Genomic DNA, 21,059 nt, shown 5'->3' on the forward strand with positions numbered 1-21,059 from the left:
CTAGAGGCTCTGCATGTTCAAATATTTATGCTTCCTGGGTGAGTCTGGCAAGAAGTGCTGCCAAGTATACTGTTATCAGTGTCCTATGCTGGCTAATTTAAAATTAACTTGGGCACTGCCTACATGAGTTACAGCAACATATTTGACTGAAACTGTCCTGCCCCTCCAGGCAGGATACGGAGCTCGGGGGAAGGTGGAGATGAGATGAATCATTTTTGTTCCCTTCAAAACCTGAGCTGCTTCGCCAGCTGCAGAGGCCAACAGTGTAATTTAGGCAGCCCTAAAAGATCACCCAGGAGAGCACCTTCGCTCCAGGGGCACGGCAAAACAGAGCCCGATGGGCATTTTGCACAACACCTGCACATGTGACCCTGCCCCAAGCTGTGACAAAGCTTCACAGAGGCTGATGTTTCACCTGTGTGCTCACAAGTTGCTCAGAGAGCTGCGGCTCATAGAGTAAAATCAGGGACATCCTTCCCAGGATTTTACAGGCAGAGAAATTTTTTGGGAACAGGTATTTATCAGAAACATTTATTTTCAAAAAGGCCCGAACATCAAAGAAGTGGGAGAGGAAAATAAAGGGCTGCCTGAGTTTTCTCATTTTGTTCACAGAGTTTTCTCTGGGTGTTATTCCATAGTTGAACCCCAATATTTTTGCTTGATTGTTTTCTTTTGAGAGAAAAATATTCAATTTGCATACAAAGATAAAGTGCAATCATGAAAAAATATCGACTGCCTGGGAGTGTATTTATTTATGGGATTGATCTAGATGAACGCACACTATTGTAAAAATAATTCACTCATTTCCCGATGCTCTTTTAATTAGGTACACAGCCATATCAGGAAAAACAAAAGATTTATCTGATTTCAGGAGAAAGTAAGTGTGGTTCCCTGCCACAGAAATGATCTTGCATGTAGGAAATCAAGGTTCCTGCTCCTTGATAGTTTAAACAGAGCAGAGCCTGCTTGGTTTCTGAATCTCTCATGTAAGCAGCTTAAATGTCACTCCCTGCTCTGCCAAACCACTTTTTGTGTTTGAGTTGTGCTCTCCGCTCGTCCTCCTGCCTAACCGGTAAATAATTTTACTTAGTCGAGCCTATTTCAGGAGCAGGATAAGAAATTGGCTCTCAAAAGGAAAGGAAAAGAATGCAAGCAAGAAGTTTTCCCAGCGGTCGCTCGGTGCCGTGCAGGATTATCTCAGGTTTCTAGTTTCCTAGGAACGTAGTAACTTCCCTGTGGGTTGTTTTGTGGGCGGTGTTTTTGAATATATGCTAATTCAGCTTTCCTGACGGGGAGAGAAGCCGTGTCTCACTCACACAGCTCTCCTGACAGCAAACGGTGGCAAGAGGCTGTGAGGGAGCCAGGCCATGCTCTGGCGCTCGTGACAGGACCCCTTGCCCTCCCATCAGTGCCCATCGGCACACCCCGGTCACCGGCCTTTGTCACCGGCAGCGGGGCCGACATGTGCCTATGACCATGGAGATGAAGGACTCGGGCAGCGTGGTCCTGACAGCCTACCATCCCCACAGCCCCGCCAGGATCCCAGGCATGGAGCAGAACTTTGTGCAGGACATTCCCCCCGGCCATTCGCCCACCAGCAGGTAAAGCCTGAGGGATGGGGACCGGTGCCGTGCTCTGCCAATTCGCCAGGGTCAGTCATGGTTTTTGCTGGCTGTATGTCAGCCCAAGAGTGTTTCCCGAATGCTCGGTCACTTTGCAAGCGCTTTGCTCTTGCACGTTTCTCCCCGTTAGCGGGGAAGTGATTCAGCCCAGCACTGCTGGTCAGGACTGGGAGGGGGAAACTCCAGTGCTTATTTTAAATCTTGTAAGTCAACAAATCAGGTCAGTTTCCTGCCCAAGATACTCAACAAGACAATCCCGAGGAAAAAAAAAAAAAGGCATGTGAATCGGGCTTCTGCTCAGGTTGTTTAGAACCATGTTATGCAAAGTGAGAAGGCTGGAGTGACTGAGCCTGGCTCTAAGAAAGTTGATTCTGGCTTTGGTTTATAGGATTTTTTAATTCCTTCCCCATTCACCCGTCAGGTCAGGACCAGCTCTTGCCTTTTTCTGAAATTGCAGTTGCTGCTTTGCACAGCCATATGCACACAATGGGAGATTGCATGGTTAAAGACTTAGTCTAAATAAGAAAATTCCTTTGTGTTGCAGGAAGCTAAGTATTGTCTTAATTAATGCAGTCTTGTGTATGTTTACTTCCCTGCTCTGTAAGAATGCCTGTATTTGCACAGTTCAAAAATAGCATTTTGGTCAATTTTTTTGTTTTGGAAAATCTGACCTTTTTCCTAAACATACGTGTCTGGGTTTTGCAAATTCTCCAAAAGAAGTAGTATGAAAGTTCATACTGCAAAAAGTTGAAGAAAGAAGGAAATGTTATTCTGTGGCTTGACCGAAAAAATGAGAACTGAAGTCTGAGGAAACAGTAGATGTTTTTATCCCCAGGAATTAAGTCTGTGTCTTCTCTTAATAAAAATAATGATATTTACTTCATATTGTTTATTTATAGCCGATAGCTGTTTTGTTTTCATTGTCATTATTTAGGTTAGCTGCATCTTCCTGTTCTTTGTGTATTTCCCTGGCTGTCTCATAAAGATAACTCCTTTGTTCTGTTAAACTGTTGTTTGAGAGCAGTACCAAAATACACAATTTCATGTTAAGAAAAGAAACACAGTCTGGGCTTTTAGACGTGGTAAGAATGGCATTTGCTGCTCAAAGCAGAGAACAGTGGTTTGGCATTGGGTTACTGGGAGCATGTCATTTCTTCCCCAAGGAAGAATGCTAAACTGGATCTCCCTTTGAGGAGAGCAACGGAAATGTGGTGGTTTGCTGTGTTTCTTGTAGGTGTGCTAGTTGTTTTAAAATGCTCTTGAAACTTAAGCTCAATGTGTATGAGGGTTTAAATCACATATGTGTCACCTACGGAAAGCAGAAGTGCAAATAGCAGTTCCTGAAAGTAAAAAAGAAAATAGGATCCTGGCATTTTGATGAGGAACAGGTTTTGGAAGCTCCTGCTATGAGGCAAAGCCATGTGTCCCTCTATATGTCTATGTGTCCCTAAAATTTTGGTGCTGTCAGCCTTTTCTTGTCTTCCACTTCCTGCAGCTGTCTAATAGCAATCGCCAAATTCTGCCATATGGGCAGTCAGTGACCGTCTGAGTTTCCAAAGCCTGTTCAAGAGAGGGATTTTATTAACCCAGCATGCAGTCCTCTGGAATGCAGAGTCCATGAAGGCAAATGCACTGAGAGTTTTAGCAAATGGTAAAATAGGCTCTGGCTTAATCCCTACTTCATCTTCTAAGAACTCTTTCCTGGACTGCATTTTCTGTATAGTTTCCTCTGCCGCCATCCTAATGCAAGAAGCTCCACTACAGACTCTGCCTGGTGTTCCTTGATCCCTGAGGCAGCCACTCACACAACAACATGCTAATTCCTTGACTCTCCGGGAGAATGATTTGAAAAAGCATGCAAACAATAAAGGTGTTAGTCCATTTTTCACTTAATAACAAAAACCATTGGGACACAAGCTTGACTTTCCTCTGAATTTTGTTGGGTTTAGTTAGATGTAGCTCTAATGAAGTCCATACTTCAGGTATGTATCTGTGAGAACAGAATCAGACTTGCTTATTAGCCTTCACTTTGATAAACTGCTGGCAAGTTCTTTTTCAGTTCAGGGATCAAGATCTTTCATTTTCTTTCTCCACTCCAAACATCTCTCATGCTTTGGAGTGCTTCTTCATGTCAGAAGAACAGCTCTATTCACCAGAGCTGGACTTGGATACGAGTGTCTCCCTGCTATGTTTTCTCTTGCAAACACTTTCACTTTGGGAGCCTTCTAAGTAGAGGTTTCTCACAGAAAGGGGAACTTAATGCAGTTTCAGTCGACATTAAACTGCTCTGTTTCCCACTATTTAAAAAAGGAAAGATTTAAATAGCCACCATGAACCTTTAAACAAATTACTATCTCAAAACACTCTTGCAATCCAAGTACACAGCTGAGAAGCCCATGGACAGCAAAGTTCACACCAACAAAATAACTTAGATGCATCACACCACTGGGACTCACATCCATTTACAACTATTGAAGGGCCACTAAGGCAGACATCCTGTCCACATCTAAAACATACACTAGCAGCATCAGCATCAGCATGAAGTATAGCAACCACAAGTATTTTCACTCATAAGCCCAGTGAGAGAAGGGTTGTTAGTTGGTGGGCTGTAAGTGGGAGAGAAAAATATGCGCTTTAGCTTCTTCAAATGGAAGATGCAGCAGCGTGCAATGACGGATAGCAAATTCATAGCTGTAATGAAGGCGAGGGAGAGTGCGATGTAAGTTTAACTATGTAGTGATGCCATCACCAATCTGCAAAGCAGAATTCTACCTTCCAATTTTACTGTTTGATAACACTAATAAAATTATTAAGAAGAGGAACCACAAATCCCAGCCATTCTCTAGAACAAGAGATCATCAGGGGGACTAGTGATAGCTATACTTAAATATCTCCTCCTCGGCTATCTATATCATTCATTTCTATCTTAGTCCTTTTGTTCCATCTGGCAGACTTACTTTACTAGTTCCATACATGGGGTGAGCCCTGAAAACTGCACTGTTGAGTTCGCTAGATGTCCAGGAGAATTCTCCAGTCAAATCTTCCTTTCATTCTGTTAATGTAACTAGGAAGTTCATTTTCCATTTTTCTCACGTGACATTCAGGTCCTTTCTCTTCATTTGTCATCTGGTTTGCATGATTGCCCCTGTTCCTCACATTTATATTTTTCATATTTTTTTTACTTATCACCTTTAAGAACAAGGTGTTGGGGAGATCTCTGTTTTCTTTGCTTGGCAATTAGACTAATTCTATGAGAAATGAGCATAGTGGGGAAGGTTCCTGTACTCGTGGCATCCCTCTCAACTTTTTTTAATCCCATTTATTAGAACTTCAGATGTCACAAGTACCAGTATCAAACACCCCAGAATATCACACTATTCCTTTCAATATATGTACTACCTCAGTGCAAAGGTGAAAATGCTGATTTATGTTATGTAATTATAAACTTTACCATTTTCAATTCAAAGAATAAAGGCATTTCTAGTTGTGTAGAAATACTTCTCCTGTATTATACAGAGGAAAAGCGAGGCCACAGCCACAGGTCTTCCTCACATCTCCTTTTTATCCTTCTAGGAGAAGCTAGGAGGAGTTATTCCTGTGCTCAGAGGAAACAGGCATGACCTCTGTGCCAAATGGCCAGTGAGCTCTCTGAGGTAATTAAGCAATTAGGGGAGTACAAAGCATTCCTAAGTGAGTCATGCTCAAGCTTTTCTTGCCTCAAATATGACAGAGAGTTCCTCAGCCCGTTTGTTACTAACATATCTACCAGCGAAGAACTCATCCTGCCCTACAAATCACAGACATTTCCACTGCAATGAGTGTTTTAGGCTTATATGTTCATGAGATAAGAATCAGGGGAAAGAAAAAGCACGTTCACATGCTTTGTTCCTGCAGTGTGGGTTTAGAGAAGCTTTTAAAGGGCACATCAAGCTGTTTATACATAGAATAAACATCTTCATAATCAATACTCATGCAAAGAGCAGCATATATACTACAAAACCTAGGAGCATGCTACATAAGGAAAGAATGAAGTGGAATTCAGTACCACTGAACAATGCAGCCAAGACCCCTTCTTGGCTTCTCCCGTAGTCAAGGGCAAGTCTGGCACATCCAACTGTCTTAGGGAAATGCCTTTCCAATGTCCTAATGTTCAGCACTTCTCCCTCCTCCTGCTGGCAGGAGGTGACTTTTAGGCAGACACCACTAAACTGTAGAATCAAAAAAAAGAACAGGAATATTTTCTATAGTTTCCTTGAGTTCCCTGCTGGCAGCTTCCAGAATCCCCACTCTCCAAGGCTAAGACTTGTTTTAATTTGGACAAGAATGGGAGCAGATCCCTTTGCAATATTCATCCCCTCTTGTGAGCATCAAGGCATTACAGAGATATGTCATGGTGAGGTAAAGTGTCCTGAAATAAAGACTGTTTCTCTGGAAGTAAAAAACTGGAGAAGCAGCTTTTGTGCACTGAAATTTGGCTTGTGACAAGTGGAGCTCTATGAGCAGTTCAGGTTTTATCCCAACAGAAGCAGATTTTATCGCAGGGAAGTAAGGTCTGTATGCCCTGAGGCTGAGTGATCTGGGTTTAATTTCAGTCAGCACTGATTGAGCAGCTCCCCTGCTCAGTTGTATACAAGTGATGTCAAGAATGTCTTCTAAGTGATGCAGGATAAACAAACTTAGGTATTTTGGATGTTTATCTCACTCTACCACAAACTTCCGCAGAAGACAAAAATAAAAAGCTATCTCCTTTTCCACAACAAAACTTGAAATGACTTGGGCTTCTTGCAGTAACTTGGACTTAAAACCTATGAAATTAACATTTTAAAATGTACTAAAAGTGGTAAAAGAAAATCCACAAAACAGTGATCTAGGAAAATACTGTATTGGCACAGGTTGGGTAAAAAATATGTTTTGTGGAAAAAACACTTTTATAATTTCTAGCAACTTCCTAAAATATTATTTTTAAAGTATATTTTTATAGATGCTAAGAATGATAATTCTTAATAAAACCGTTACCATGAGGATACATATAAATAAGTCAGACAATAGTAGACATGCTTTTCCTGTAGGTTTTAGAAATGCCTACAGAATGTCCTCTGGGAGCTTCACTGAGGAATGTAGTATTTATAGCCAGTTCCTCACGTTATGGTTGAAACTAGAGTTGGCTTCTCTGGTTTCTTTTTAGTTTGGTGCTCCTGCTGCTCTCCCTGGTACCTCCATATGCAGAGCTGATGGAAAACATCTGGCACTGTCCCTTTGATCATTTTGTTTGGTTGAGCATTTAGCCAGCTGCCCCCTTCATTTTTTAACTAAGTCACTTATCTCTGATTACATGAGGGTTGGAGCTGCTTGAAAAAAAGAAAAAAAAAGAAGTAGGACCTGAGAGTCCTGCATGCCCTACACAGACACCTTCAGATTGCATCAGGCAGACTGACAGCACATAACAAACAGCCAGGAATCAAGAACTGTAAAGTATCATTTTTGCACGGGAGATCAAGATAATACAGTGTAAATGTGTGGAAAACGTACAGTGGTGAGAGCTGCAAGACAACTATGGAATACTAGTAAAAGTCCTAGCTAGGACAGTATCTGAAAAGCATCTGGTTAGCACTGTACAAATATAGATTCACATCCTGAAATAATGCAGAGTATCCATAGCAAACAGTCAAGTTAACATCCTGTATTTTGGCAAACCACAGTTCTAGCAGCCACTTGGCCCACAGCGATGCTTTGCTCCAGCTGGCCAGGCAGCACTGCAGAATGAAGCCAGGAGGCAGCACATGTGCCATTGGGGTGGGATCATGTTCCGTGCAGCCTTCAGGCACCACCATGATGGGAGAAGAGTGTCCAGGGTCACGTCCCAGGCTGCTGACTGAAGTCAGGCATCCCATCTGGCATTTTGGCACCTTGGCCTGCCTCCCTCTTTTTTGTCTCATTGGAAACAGTCCCCATTGTGTTTTTCCCAGTCCTGTTGTATGTGGAAAGGACACAAAAGAGGGAGACAAAAAGAGAAAGCAAGGGAATGGGAAGAAGAGGGCAGCAAAGGAGGGCAGGAGAAGAACCATCTTCACAGGCAGGTGATCTAATTCTCCTCCTTGTGTGTAAATAAAAGGAACTGGAGAGAAAAAAAGAAATACGTCCCAAAGGATGTTGTATGGTGAGGCCATTCACAGTGGACCCCCAAGTCCCACCAGAGACACGTGCCAATAGGTTTTGAAATGGCATTTAAATGGTGATTTTTAAGTCAAAAGCTGAAGTGGTTTAAAATACAGGTTGTTTGAAAGAGAACCCCTGCTACTGTGAAGGAGAATTTTAGCAGAGGTCAGTAGAAATGCTTGAGTTGTCATCCCTTGTAATTAATGCAAGAGAAAGACTAGTGCTCTCTGAGGGACCCCTTGTCTCTGTAATTTATTTTTTCCCCCGCCTATATCTGTTACCTTTTCAGGCTCTGCCAGAGTCTCTGAGGAGAATGGAAAAAACACTGGAGCAGGGAGCCTAAAGGAGCTTGTTCATTTGAAGATGGTTATGTTTTCTTATTCAGGGTGTTATGTGTAATAATCGGTTATGTAAGGCTGCAGGATTTTCAGTTGTGCAAAATCATCCAGTTTAGGATGGACCTTTGCTGGATGTTTAGACAGAAGAAGGCTGAACAACAGAAAGACAGAAATCTCTGCTACTAAGTGTTGCTTTTATTGAATTTCCACCTGAAGACTATACGAGCCATTTATAACACCTCTTTTTGTAGAAGATGTTCTGACCTTATAATGAGCAAAATAATGATCATAAGTCTTTTTGTGGAGAAGAGCCCTATCAGTGAAGAGAGGCAGAGGGGATTATAAATGGAAAACCTATACTGGATGTAGAAGTCCAGCTGGGTTGACATAATTTACCAGCTGAAAGACAAGTAAAGCAAGAGGCAAGCTGGGCAACTGTGTTTTAAATATATGTGGGCAAAACCTCAGGACATCAGAGATCAGGTCACTCTCACAGTTTGTTACCAGAGATGCTTGCAGCTCTAGATCTGCAAGTCCTCATATTTTACTATAGCTAACCAGAAAAAAGACTAGCTTCCCAATGAACATATTTGAGCAGGGAATAACAAATTTATACAAGTTCGACTCGCTGAGTAGTAAGTTCCTCACTACTTACACTCCTGCAGACATCAGAGAGTCTGCAGTTACCCAGACTCTGGGTTAGTCTATTCAAACTCTGGGTATGGTGACGAAGACTCTTTTCCCCATCAGTTTCTCTTTCTCTGGCTAATAAAAGCTCAGAACAACATACCATCCAAGCTTATTTTCTAGCCCAGTGATGATCATACCTAGTGGTCAGAAGGGAACCTAAAAGTGATAATGTCAGATCCTTTTTAAGGTTAACATTAGTGTGACAGCAAGAACTGGATAGTCATAGCATCCAATCTAACATGAAATGCTCTGTCTTTTTTATACTCTAATAAAAGGTCAATAACATATCCTGCAGTGGAATATCAAGTGGGGTATGAGCCTTGTTTATGTACACGGACTGAGTTAATTGATACTTAGGTGTAATAATGGAGGTTTTACCTCTGAATTTACTGGAAATGGAATCAAGCCATCAGAACTCAGATCTTTTTGTCAATAACTTTGCTTAAAGGGCAAGATCTAGTTGTGTTAACTCGTCTCAACTCAGATTGCCTTCCTATTTAATAGGATTCTTGCAGAACAAGACATCGTGCAGAAGTCTTAGATAGTTAAAACATAATGGTGACTAGGCCTGTCTTCTTTTTGCAGTAGTTCCTTCTGTTATTCAAACATTTTGAAAACTCAAGTTCTACATATTTGCCTGGAGGTATCAGAGATGAATATAAAATCTTTGCTGTAGTTACAGGTGGAACATGGAGCAGGGGAGCCTGGGGCATTCTCTGAAGATGTTTTGCAGGCTTGGCTGTCCTTGGCCATTTCTGGGCCAGATGGTGCCCAGATCGTGCATGTGCAAGGAAGTGAAAGGAAACCGGGAGCTTATCCTGATGAACAGAGAAAAGGGAAGCCTTTGTACTCAGGCTGCAGCAGGATTTCACATTGAAAGTGATGGCTTTTGGAGGGAGGGTGGGCAGAAGGAAGCAGGGACAGCTGGCCAAGCACAGGAGAGGGGTCTTTTAAATATGTGGGAGTCTTTAGTAGCCTGCTGAAACAGTTGTGTCCGTCCTGTGTAAGGTCCTTACATCTTACACTCAGAGGATGCACTTCCGCATAATCCCCAGTGATCTGCTCCAATCTTTTGATGCTGCCTTGTTTGCTTGCTTTCTTCCCTCCTCTCTTTCAATTACAAAAAGCAATTAAACCACAAGAATTTAAGTATAACATTACTGGAAATGTGAAGTTTCTGGAAGTATTAATTTGTTCTTATTTATATGTGTATATGGTATGTACCAGTCCAAAAGTGTAGCATGAAGCTTAAGCCTACCCATGTCTCCTTGGCAATTCACAGTGTATATGGCACTTATCCCACAAGACAAAAATTAGCTGGAATCTTCTTCAAGTGTATTTCTACACGCCAATTGTCTCCTCCGAGGAAGAGTGGCAAATAAAAATAAACAAACAAAGGAATCTACTATGTCAATTTTTGAAAAGCTTTCTTCAGCATACAGGGCCTCCATGTTCTGTATTTAGGAAGCACATTACAGATTTTTGGGAGGGACATTGACTCTGCAGCTGTTTTCTGTGGTCAAGATGCATTTCATCCTGAATTGACTCCATCTTTTGTGGCTTTTTTTAACTGCTGATTTTTTAAAATAAGAATTAGCTAACCCATTCCTGAAGTTAACAATGCCACACTCAGCAATGCAGTAAGACCATGCAGACCAAACCAGCTTGCCTCAGTCTACATTGAATACAAGTAAATCTGCAGTTAATTATGTTAACATGCCATAAAACAATGACCCACTGTAGTTTTAAGTAATCAACCACTTGTATGGAGAGTTTATAATCATAGGATGTTCTTGGAGGCTCATTTTCTCTTTTCAGTTTCAAACATGGGGTATGATATTCATGTGAGTAATGGGGATGTCTGTAACCAACACCTCTTGATGCTATCAAGAAATCTAAGAGATACAGTGAGCTGTAATTTTCAGAGTTAACCTTCTCCTACTTACCTGGAGACTTACTGAAGCAAGAAGGAGGTATCGTGCATTTTTATTTAATTCACAGCCCTTTTTTTTTTCTCTTAGACACAGGACACTGAAATTTATGTACTATCAGTATTTGAGGCCCAGTTCCAATGCCTGTATTCTGACACCTACTGAAAATCTGTATTAGAGGCAAAAAGGAACCAAACAAACCAATGGAAACAAAATTTAAAAGTTCAGTCTGACACCATAAGGTTTAACAGCAAAGTAATAAATCCATGGCTTCAGTGAATTTTGTGATTACCAGGTAACAATTACAACACAGCAAATCAGGATATCTTTTTATGGGGCGGCTGTATGCAAATCTGACCTCTCTTTGGCTATGTCCAGGAGCTGTAGAGCGATGTTACCACTGCTTTTTACCTAAGCCAATACACAGGTGCAGCACCACACAATACAGTTGTAGGGCTTCTGGCCCTGAGGAGCCTGTTCCCGGTCTGCTGACACAGCTGTAGGTGGAACCTTGAAGGCTGGAATTCAAAATGTTTAGACTAATGCTTCAGAAGTGATAAGAATTTTTTTTTTTTTAAAAAAAAAGGTATGTTTTTTCTGAACAGGCCACTCTGCTGGTAAACAGGTTAAGCCTGGGTATTTTCAGATCTAGATGCTTAAAGTAAGGAGGTGGAAAGCGGTACTGCAATTTTCTCAAATAGTTTGCAGGCTGAAACTTTATCCAACTTGAATCATAACAGAATATCTCATTCATTTGTGCAAATCAGATTCCTACCAGAGCAAAACACATGAGAGAGGAGTGGTGCTTGTGATATTCAGTTAGAAAAGCTTATTGATAACACTGTGAAAGTATTCTTCACGTCAGTCCCTGCAGATTCCAGCAAGGGTACAGCAGGGGTACAGGAGGGAGCCAGAAGTAGTCCTGATGAATAAATTTAAAGAAAATTTTAAATTTTAATTAGGTTAGAATTTTTTCTCTGAACTTAGCTAATTTGTGTGAAGAGTAGAGCTCTGATTTTCCTAGAGAATAGAGCCTAAAACATCTTTTATTTTTTAAACAATAGATAGGCCAGTCAGCATCTGACTATCCATTAGAATCCCTTTCCTAATTAAATCTCATCAGCTGGATCAGGAAGATGATGATGTGCAGAGGCTGAATTGAGCCACATTCAAACACTGTAAATAAGGTTCATAACCTTTATTCTTGAGCTGTCAGCTCAGCCTTTGGTTTCTGAATCATTGCATGGCATTGATCCAGGGCTTCAGTTATGCTGAGAAGGACATTGACCACTGCATAAGTGGGTGGAAAAACACCATTCAACAGTTAGCTGGGTATATCTGCTGAAAGTATGTCTGTGATTTTGTGAAGGAGATGGTGTTACTAAGAACAGATTGGTTTCTGAGACTGTCTTGAACCCAGCCAGCTGTAGTTAAACCCTCAGAAGCTAACAAAGTGCATTCCTAATTATATCAGTGGAGTGGATGGCTAGATTAAGTTACATCCTTTGAGACTGTTGGTGATGAGTTTCCATCATGGGGATAGATTTTATATTTCATCCAAGCCAAGGGGGACCTCAGGCTATACAACAATAGAAATGAACCAATCACTGAAATGATATGCATCTGTGGGACTACCCTAAAGCCTGCAGATCACAGTATCACAGTATCACAGTATGTTCTGGATTGGAAGGGACCTCAAAAGATCATCTAGTCCAATCCCCCTGCTGGAGCAGGAACACCTAAGTGAGGTTGCACAGGAACATGTCCAGGTGGGTCTTGAATGTCTCCAGAGAAGGAGACTCCACAACCCCCCTGGGCAGCCTGTTCCAGTGCTCTGTCACCCTTACTGAGAAGAAGTTTTTTCTCAAATTTAAGTGGAACCTCTTGTGTTCCAGCTTGATCCCATTGCCCCTTGTCCTATCATTGTTTGCCAACGAGAAGAGCCTGGCTCCATCCTCATGGCACTCACCTTTTATATATTTATAAACATTAATAAGGTCACCCCTCAGTCTCCTCTTCTCCAAACTAAAGAGACCCAGCTCCCTCAGCCTTTCCTCATAAGGGAGGTGCTCCACTCCCTTAATCATCTTGGTTGCCCTACGCTGGACCCTCTCCAGCAGTTCCTTGTCCTTCTTGAACTGAGGGGCCCAGAACTGGACACAATATTCCAGATGGGGTCTCACCAGGGCAGAGTAGAGGGGAAGGAGGACCTCTCTTGATCTACTAACCACCCCCCTTCTAATACATCCCAGGATGCCATTGGCCTTCCTGGCCACAAGGGCACAGTGCTGGCTCATGGTCATCCTGTTGTCCACCAGGACCCCTAGGCCCCTTTCCCCTACACTGCTCTCTAATATGTAATTTCCCAACCTATACCGGAACCTGGGGTTGTTCCTGCCCAGATGCAGGACTCTACCCTTTTCCTTGTTAAATTTCATTAGGTTATTCCCCGCCCAACTCTCCAGCCTGTCCAGGTCTCGCTGGATGGCAGCACAGCCTTCTGGCGTGTCAGCCACTCCTCCCAGCTTAGTGTCATCAGCAAACTTGCTGATAGTACACTCTATTCCCTCGTCTAAGTCGTTAATGAATATATTGAATAATACTGGCCCCAGTACTGACCCCTGAGGTACTCCACTAGATACTGGTCTCCAACTAGACTCCGCACCATTGACTACCACTCTCTGGCTTCTCTCCTTAAGCCAGTTTGTAACCCACCTCACTACTCTATTGTCTAGACCACACCTCTGCAACTTAGCAACTAGGATGCTGTGGGAGACTGTGTCAAAGGCTTTACTGAAGTCAAGGTAGACCACATCCACGGCTCTGCCATCATCCATCCACCTTGTAACATTCTCATAAAAGGCTATGAGGTTGGTCAAGCATGACTTACCCTTGGTAAAGCCATGCTGACTGCCCCTAATAACCTTCTTATCCTTGATATGCCTTGAGATTGCACCAAGGACAAGTTGTTCCATTACTTTCCCAGGGACAGAGGTGAGGCTGACCGGTCTATAGTTACCCGGGTCCTCCTTCTTGCCCTTTTTGAAGATTGGAGTGACATTTGCTTTCCTCCAGTCCTCGGGCACCTCTCCCGTTTCCCAAGACTTGGCAAAGATGATGGAGAGCGGTCCAGCAATGACCTCAGCCAGCTCCCTCAGCACCCGCGGATGCATCCCATCTGGACCCATGGATTTATGGATGTCCAGTCTATTTAATTGCTCCTTAACCCAGTCCTCATCAACTAAAGCAAGCTCCTCCATTGACCTGGCTTCATCTGGGGTCTCAGGGGTACAGGGCTCCCTAGGACAGCCTCCGGCAGAGTAGACAGAGACAAAGAAGGCATTCAGTAATTCTGCCTTCTCTGTATCTTCCGCCACCAGGGCACCCACCCCATTCCTCAGTGGGCCTACATTGCCTCTGGTATTAGTTTTATCCGCTATGTATTTGAGAAAGTTCTTTTTGCTGTCCTTGACCCCTCTCGCCAGCTGTAATTCTAAGGAGGCCTTGGCTATCCTAGCTGCCTTCCTACATCCTCTAACAGCAGCCTTATATTCTTCCCAAGTGGCCAGCCCCTGCTTCCATGATCTGTAAACTCTGCTCTTCTGCTTGAGCATACCCAATAGATTCCTATTCAACCACGCAGGCCTCCTGGCTCCCTTCCTTGACTTCCTACGTGTGGGGATGCTCTGATCCTGAGCGCGGAAGAAGCAATCTCTGAATGCAATCCAGCTCTCTTGGGCCTCTTTTCCTTCAAGCAGTCTTGCCCATGGGATTTCCCCCAGCAATTGCTTGAAAAGGCCAAAGTTAGCCCTGCTAAAGTCCAGGGTTGCAATTCTACTTACTATTCTGTTCCTGCCACACAAGATGCTGAACTCCACCATCTCGTGGTCACTGTAACCCAGGCAGCCCTCAACCTTTACTGCTTCGACCAGACCCTCCTTGTTAGTGAGGATGAGATCCAGCAGTGCACCTCTCCTAGTCGGCTCCTCCACCATCTGCATGAGGAAGTTATCATCAATGCACTGGAGGAACCTCCTAGACTGTGGCTGGCTGGCTGAATGGTCCTTCCAGCAAACATCAGGGAAGTTAAAATCACCCACAACAACCAGGGCCTGTGACTGCGAGGCCACTCTCAGCTGCCAATAGAAGGCCTCATCAACTTCCTCAGCCTGATCTGGTGGCCTGTAACAGACACCCACAACAGTGTCACCCCTGCCAGCCTGCCCCTTGATCCTGACCCATACACTCTCAACTCGCTCATCATCCACTCCTGGGCAGAATTTAGTACATTGTAGTTGCTCTCTCACATAGAGAGCAACTCCACCACCACGCCTGGCTGGCCTGTCTTTTCTGAAAAGGGCATAGCCATCCATGACCACGTTCCAGTCATGTGAACTGTCCCACCATGTTTCTGTAATTGCCACCAGGTCATAATCTCCCAGCCGAACATAGGATTCTAACTCCTCCTGCTTATTCCCCATGCTGCGCGCATTGGTGTACAGGCATTTCAAGGAGCGAGCAGAGCACTCCCATTTCTCCCTAGGAGCATAGGAGGCCACCTGGTCCTCATCAGTTCTAGAATGCTGCCCCACTGGGACAAGCCCAGCTACAACCCCATCCCCCTTCGAGCCTAGTTTAAAGCTCTCCAAATGAGCCCAGCTAATTCCTGCCCCAGCATTCTTTTGCCCCTCTGAGATAAACCTTTCCCACGTGACACTGTCCGGACTGGTGTCTTATAGAACCAAACATTATCAAAAAATCCAAAGCCCTGCCTGTAGCACCACTCTTGGAGCCAGCCATTTAGAGAATGAATTTTGATATGCACCTCCCATGAATTCACCAGACGCAGCAGCAGCATACAGATTTGATAGGCAATCGTTGAAGACTTCAAATAAATTTAAACTTACTATTGTATTTATCTTATAAACTAAGTAAAGCATTTTGGAATAGGTACCAGAAACAGCCAGGAAAATGGTAGATAGGGGGAAGAGTTTTTCTCTGATATCTTTACAGAAACACATATACATGGGTTTGGCCATCTTCACATGGTCTTAAAAAATTCACTGACGTCAATATTCTTAAACAACTGGTATAGCTGTAGATAATAAGCTCAGTGTTTATTTTTCTCTGCTTTTCTGTGATCTATATTTAGTTAAAAACTTAATAGCACTTTTCCATCATTTCTGACAACCTATAAGCCTATAAAATGAGTAATGCTCCATAATGTGGTTACAGCAGATCAGCTTTATCCTTGCTATCTACTTATTGCTTTCAAGCAATCTTCAGAAGATGTTTAACAATAAACAACACATACCTATGGTGAGAGGAGTGACATATTCTTACAGAAGGGGAGGAAACTCCTTAATCTTCAATATCAATTTTACATTTTATTAAAAGTATTTGCTTACTTTGCAAAACTGTTGCTGTGCATTTTATGCCGGGAAGATGTAAGGAAAAATCCTGTTTGCTTAAGCTAACATTTCTGTTACCGTTGTTTTTTCTCACATTTAAACCATGCTACCTAAAATCAGAGAGATGATACAGTGCTTTGTACATGTCACCTGGAAAATCCTGTTTAGAATTATGTGGTGTGATGGGTCGATCAGATAAGTCACGTCTGCAGAAAGTACATGTTTACTTTAACTGTTGAACCGTTGAGGTTATAGGGAGTTGAATCTCTGGATTATAAATGTAATTGACATCTCACCACATTTAAGGCCAGATCCAAAACTCCTCTTGGTGACAGCAGGCTTTGGGCTTGCCTCTAAAGATAATGTCCCCACAACCAACTCTCTACCCTTCATATACGTTGCAGTGTTCCTCTTTGGTCGTTTATCCTATTCACGCCATTATCTTATTTTAAACCTCTTAAACGCCTCACAGGGATGAATCAGTTATTGATTTTCCCTGTAATTACGTTTCTATTGAATCCACTTTTTGCATTTTGTGACTCTGATAAAGACAATAAACTTAGCCAAAAACTACTTAACTACACAGGAAAGATAACTGAGTGGGGCAATTCTGTAATGGTCACTCATGATGGAAAAACTTAGCAAATTCAATGGGATATTTTTTCCTATTAGATTCATCATAGTCACTTTTTTGGATTGCCCTCAGAGAAATATACTTATGAATGGAAATATTATCACAAGTCAGCACTGGACCCCAAAATCCAAAGAAAACAATGAAGCAGCACAGACTTTCCTTCCTATTCTGATTGCATCACTGGAATCATTGCCTAATAAAGGGATTTTGTTTGAAAAAACTTCCTTCTGTGTTTTTTACAGTACTGTGTGTCTGCATTCCTGTTCATTTGTCTGCTTGATTAGCCGAAATCAAATACAATGATGCAGACCTCCAAGCAGCTATAAAAACTCAAAGTGAGCAATACTAACAGCACAAAAAAAATATTCTACATTGCAATCTTCATGGGAATTGCTGTGCAGAAAGCAAAAGAGCTGATGCAAAATCACATGTGTTTTTTCCGTCGTGCTATTTTGTCGTTACGTAACTGCGCAGCAGGTTGCTCTTCACCAGACTTCAAATAGCCCTGGAGGCAGGTGACAAAGGATGGACTGTTGGTGTCTCTGCCTGGTGCACAGCTATCCTCTGGCCTGCAACTGGATGGAAACAAGTGGCTAGATTTTAAGAAATTTTGTAAGTATCAGGTTGTGGGATTTTTTTTCTTCTAGCTGTGATATTCTATTTGCTGTTGATATTTTGACTATTGATGAGTTACTCTTTGGTGGTTTTGCAATGTGTCCTGTAGACTTTGAGAACTGGGAAGGTATTTCAGTCTTTGCAGCTGATTTTGTACCTTCTAGAGGTGAATTATTGAATTGATTCTGATCAGAGACATCCATGAAAATGAATAGAAATAGAATTCTTTGGGTGCCTAAGGGAAGCAGATTGGTGGAGTTTTATGTTATCCTATCTGTATTTTCATAAAGAGTAGCTTATGTAAAGATAAGATAAAATAAAATAATACAACAACCAATCATAAATCTAATCAAGAAATCTTCCAATCATGACAAAAATCTAAAGTAACTCAAGAGAAAACTCAAAACATAAGTATAAATATGTGATTAGTTAAGGAAATAGGAAGCACATAGGTTAAAAAGAAAATATCTAAAATCTACTTTCAGGACAACCATGCTTTCATGTGCCAGTTTTCACTACTCAAATGAGGGGATTTCTTTGAATTTGTATTGTCATCAAATAAAACTTGGCTAGTCAGTCTTTGGAAATGAGACACATTCAACAGCATCGGAAGAGATTTTGCTCCATGAAGTGAAGGATAGACCAAAACCATGATGAAAGTAGATGGAAGATCATGCAAAATTCTTTAGTTGAAGCTTATTTTAAATGAATCTCGACTTCAACATCTAGTTTTGATGTGCTGCTTTATTTAAATTACTGGTTTAATAATGCACTTCTTGAAATCAAAGCTGTTGAAAAGTTCTGCAATTGCATTATGTGGAAAAAAAGCTTATGACTAGAATATTAAATACTGATTGTTAAAATCGAATGTTACTCAGAAGTATAAAGAACTAACTGAACACAATAATGTCACTAGGCACTTCAACAAAGAAAGCATAAGAAAATACACATCCCATGTACCAGATTTGACATGGAAACTTTTTTGAAAGGTCAAGTCTGTACATTTCTTTGATGCAAACCTTGAAATGCCTAAGGTCAAATTATTGATTACACTGTGTGTTATCTGACCATTATCCTATACAATATGTAAATAGGAAAGGCCTGCTTCCCTGAAAATTATGATAAGAGAGTAGCTTCTTGGTTATCTGTGACCCCATGCTACAATCCAATGTTTGCTTAATTAAAATGAAATTAGTTTATTTTGCATGACAAAGCCAATCAGATATCTTGAGTGAGAATTCTTAACTTATACACTGCTACTCTCTATACCATAGAAAGTTTTCTGATTTGCTCTGTTTCGAAGCACTTGGAACACCGTTTGATGAATGGACTGGTTTTAACCCTAATGACAAGATAAATAACAAGAAAAACTCTATGGCTGCTAAAGTTGTTTAATCTTCATCGGACGCAAACTTTATCACAAATTTATTCTTAGTGGTGCTTACCCTGTGTTTCTTGAAGTGTCTGCTGGGCCTGATTCATGCATTATTTATTCATATTCTGTTTCATATCAGGTTGAATTGTACTTTTGTTACAGATGGACACCTGAAGGAATTAATTGTGTTATCCAGTTGCTCTAAGTCATTTCTAAGCCTGACTGTGGAATTTGGGAGTGATCTGGGATCCTCCCCATACATCTTCCAGCCCAGGTCTTTGCCTCAAAATGTTACAGTGAGACGAAAAAACTTTTCCCATCAGTTCTCAGAATGGTAGCTCTGCCTGTGGCCAATGTATGGACTGAAAATGTAGGAAAAACAAACAAAATAGCTGTCTGAAGACTCGTGTACCTCCTGGACCTCCAGGAACCTGCTCTTAGCACAGGGCAAATAAGAAGTAACATGACTAGGCTTTTAACTCTTTCATGACAGAATAACTCTGAATTATACTACATTTTCCATGGACTAAACTTTCACATAATAGTTAATGTAGCTCAGTTGCCAACCAGGAACTTTTCCAGCACTAGCAAACAACATTATTTTTCTAAGTTCTTAAAATAAGATGTATCTGAAACTTCTCCCTGAACTCCATAACTGTACCTAAGAAAGAAATTTTCTTGGGTGATGAAAGATATGAAAAAAGGGGGGCATTAGTGCTTCCTCATGTACCTACTATCACCTTCTGAGTTAGGAAAAAATACTTTTTAAATTCATGTATCTCAAAAGTACTGGTCCATGGTAGTCAACTGTTAACTTCTTAAATAATAATGCAGCATCAGGCATTCTCACTGAAATGATCATTGAACAACATTTGATTTATATTAGCCATTTCTCTGTCATAATCATTTGTAAGTGCAGGATCCACAGCACGAATAACTTTGAGAAAGGAAGCTTTTTGAGAACATGTGCTAAATTCATTTAAAATTTCTCTCCAAGGCCAGGAGAAGATTAATGCACTCATGAAAGCAAAGGCCTGGTGCCTCTGCCAGCTCCTTTTCCAGTTGCCTAGATGCTAAATTGATCCCAGAAACTTCCTCACAAGTCTCACTGCGTAGCCCACATATGTGCACAGCTCCAGCACAAGTGACGGCTGGAGCCTGCGAATGGTAGATACCCCTAACCTGTCTAGCAGCTGTCAGCTTGCCCTAATTCAGGCTCCAAGGCTCGGACTTGAGCCCAGACTGCTCTGTCTTGTGCATTAGCAGTACCAGCAGCACAGAGGCAGAGACTCATGTCCCACCTTGGCTGCTCGCTGTGCCCTCCCTACAGGAAAGTGGCTCCAGCTCGGACAACTTCCAGTTGAGCAGCACTCAGTTTCAAAAACATCCATGTAAAACCTGGCATGTGCACAAATCACAGGTCTGAGGAAGTTCTGGAGATAGTTGTAACTGTGCTGGAATGAAAGAAGAGGAAAGCCAAGAGCTTGTTTAAAAAAACAAAGCGGCAACAAGGGTTTTATTTTATTCCCACTGCCTTCTGGCAGGTGACCTCAGTGGTTGTGTGAGTGCTGAGTACCATATGGCAGCAACCTCACTTCAGTTCAGTTAGAACCTGGCTTATGAACAGGCAAAGTGCTATCTCTCATTGTCCCTGCTCAGCCATCCCCCAGCAAAAAACCCTGAAGGCATCAGAATGACCTCTGATGCAGGCAATGATGCTCTCAAACACAGCGGCACACTCAGCATGCTTATTTCGGAAGCTCATTAGAGGACAGTCAGCATTTTCCATCCTTCAGCAGCTCCGAACTCCTGACAGTCCTTGTCCAAGCGCCGCTGATTAAATCAGATCTGAGTTAAAAACAAGCAGCAGTTTTCCCAGATCTTGCTTTACAGAATCACAGAATGGTTGGGGTTGGAAGGGACCTCTGGATCATCTAGTCCAACCCACCTGCTAAAGCAGGGTCACCTAGAGCAGATCACTCAGGAATATGTCCAGGAAGGTTTTGAATGTCTCCAGAGAAGGAAACTCCACAACCCCTCCAGGCAGCCTGTTCCAGTGCTCTGGCACCCTCAGAGTAGTTTCTCCTCGTATTCAGATGGAAACACCTATGCTTCAGCCTGTGCCTACTGCCCCTCATCCTGTCATTGGGAATCACTGAAAAGCATCTGGTCTCATCATTTTGACACCCACCCTTGAGATTTTATAAGTGTTGATAAGATCCCCTCTCAGCCTTCTCCTCTCCAGGCTGAACAGACTCTCAGTCTCTCCTCATAAGAAAGATGCTCC

General features: G+C 42.1%; 1 protein-coding gene across 1 annotated transcript in view; it reads left to right on the forward strand.

Moving 5' to 3' along the window:
- Window positions 1-1,470: 1,470 nt before the first annotated feature.
- Window positions 1,471-21,059, forward strand: part of ARHGAP28 (Rho GTPase activating protein 28) — a gene marked incomplete at both ends in the record, with an annotated part of 74,188 nt that continues 54,599 nt past the window's right edge. The window contains one exon of the mRNA XM_080339377.1: window positions 1,471-1,601. Coding sequence (XP_080195503.1) covers window positions 1,471-1,601 — 131 coding nt within the window. The remainder of the gene's footprint in view (window positions 1,602-21,059) is intronic.

This window comes from Nesoenas mayeri (genome assembly GCF_963082525.1).
Source record: "Nesoenas mayeri genome assembly, chromosome: 2".
NCBI classification, from domain to species: domain Eukaryota; kingdom Metazoa; phylum Chordata; class Aves; order Columbiformes; family Columbidae; genus Nesoenas; species Nesoenas mayeri.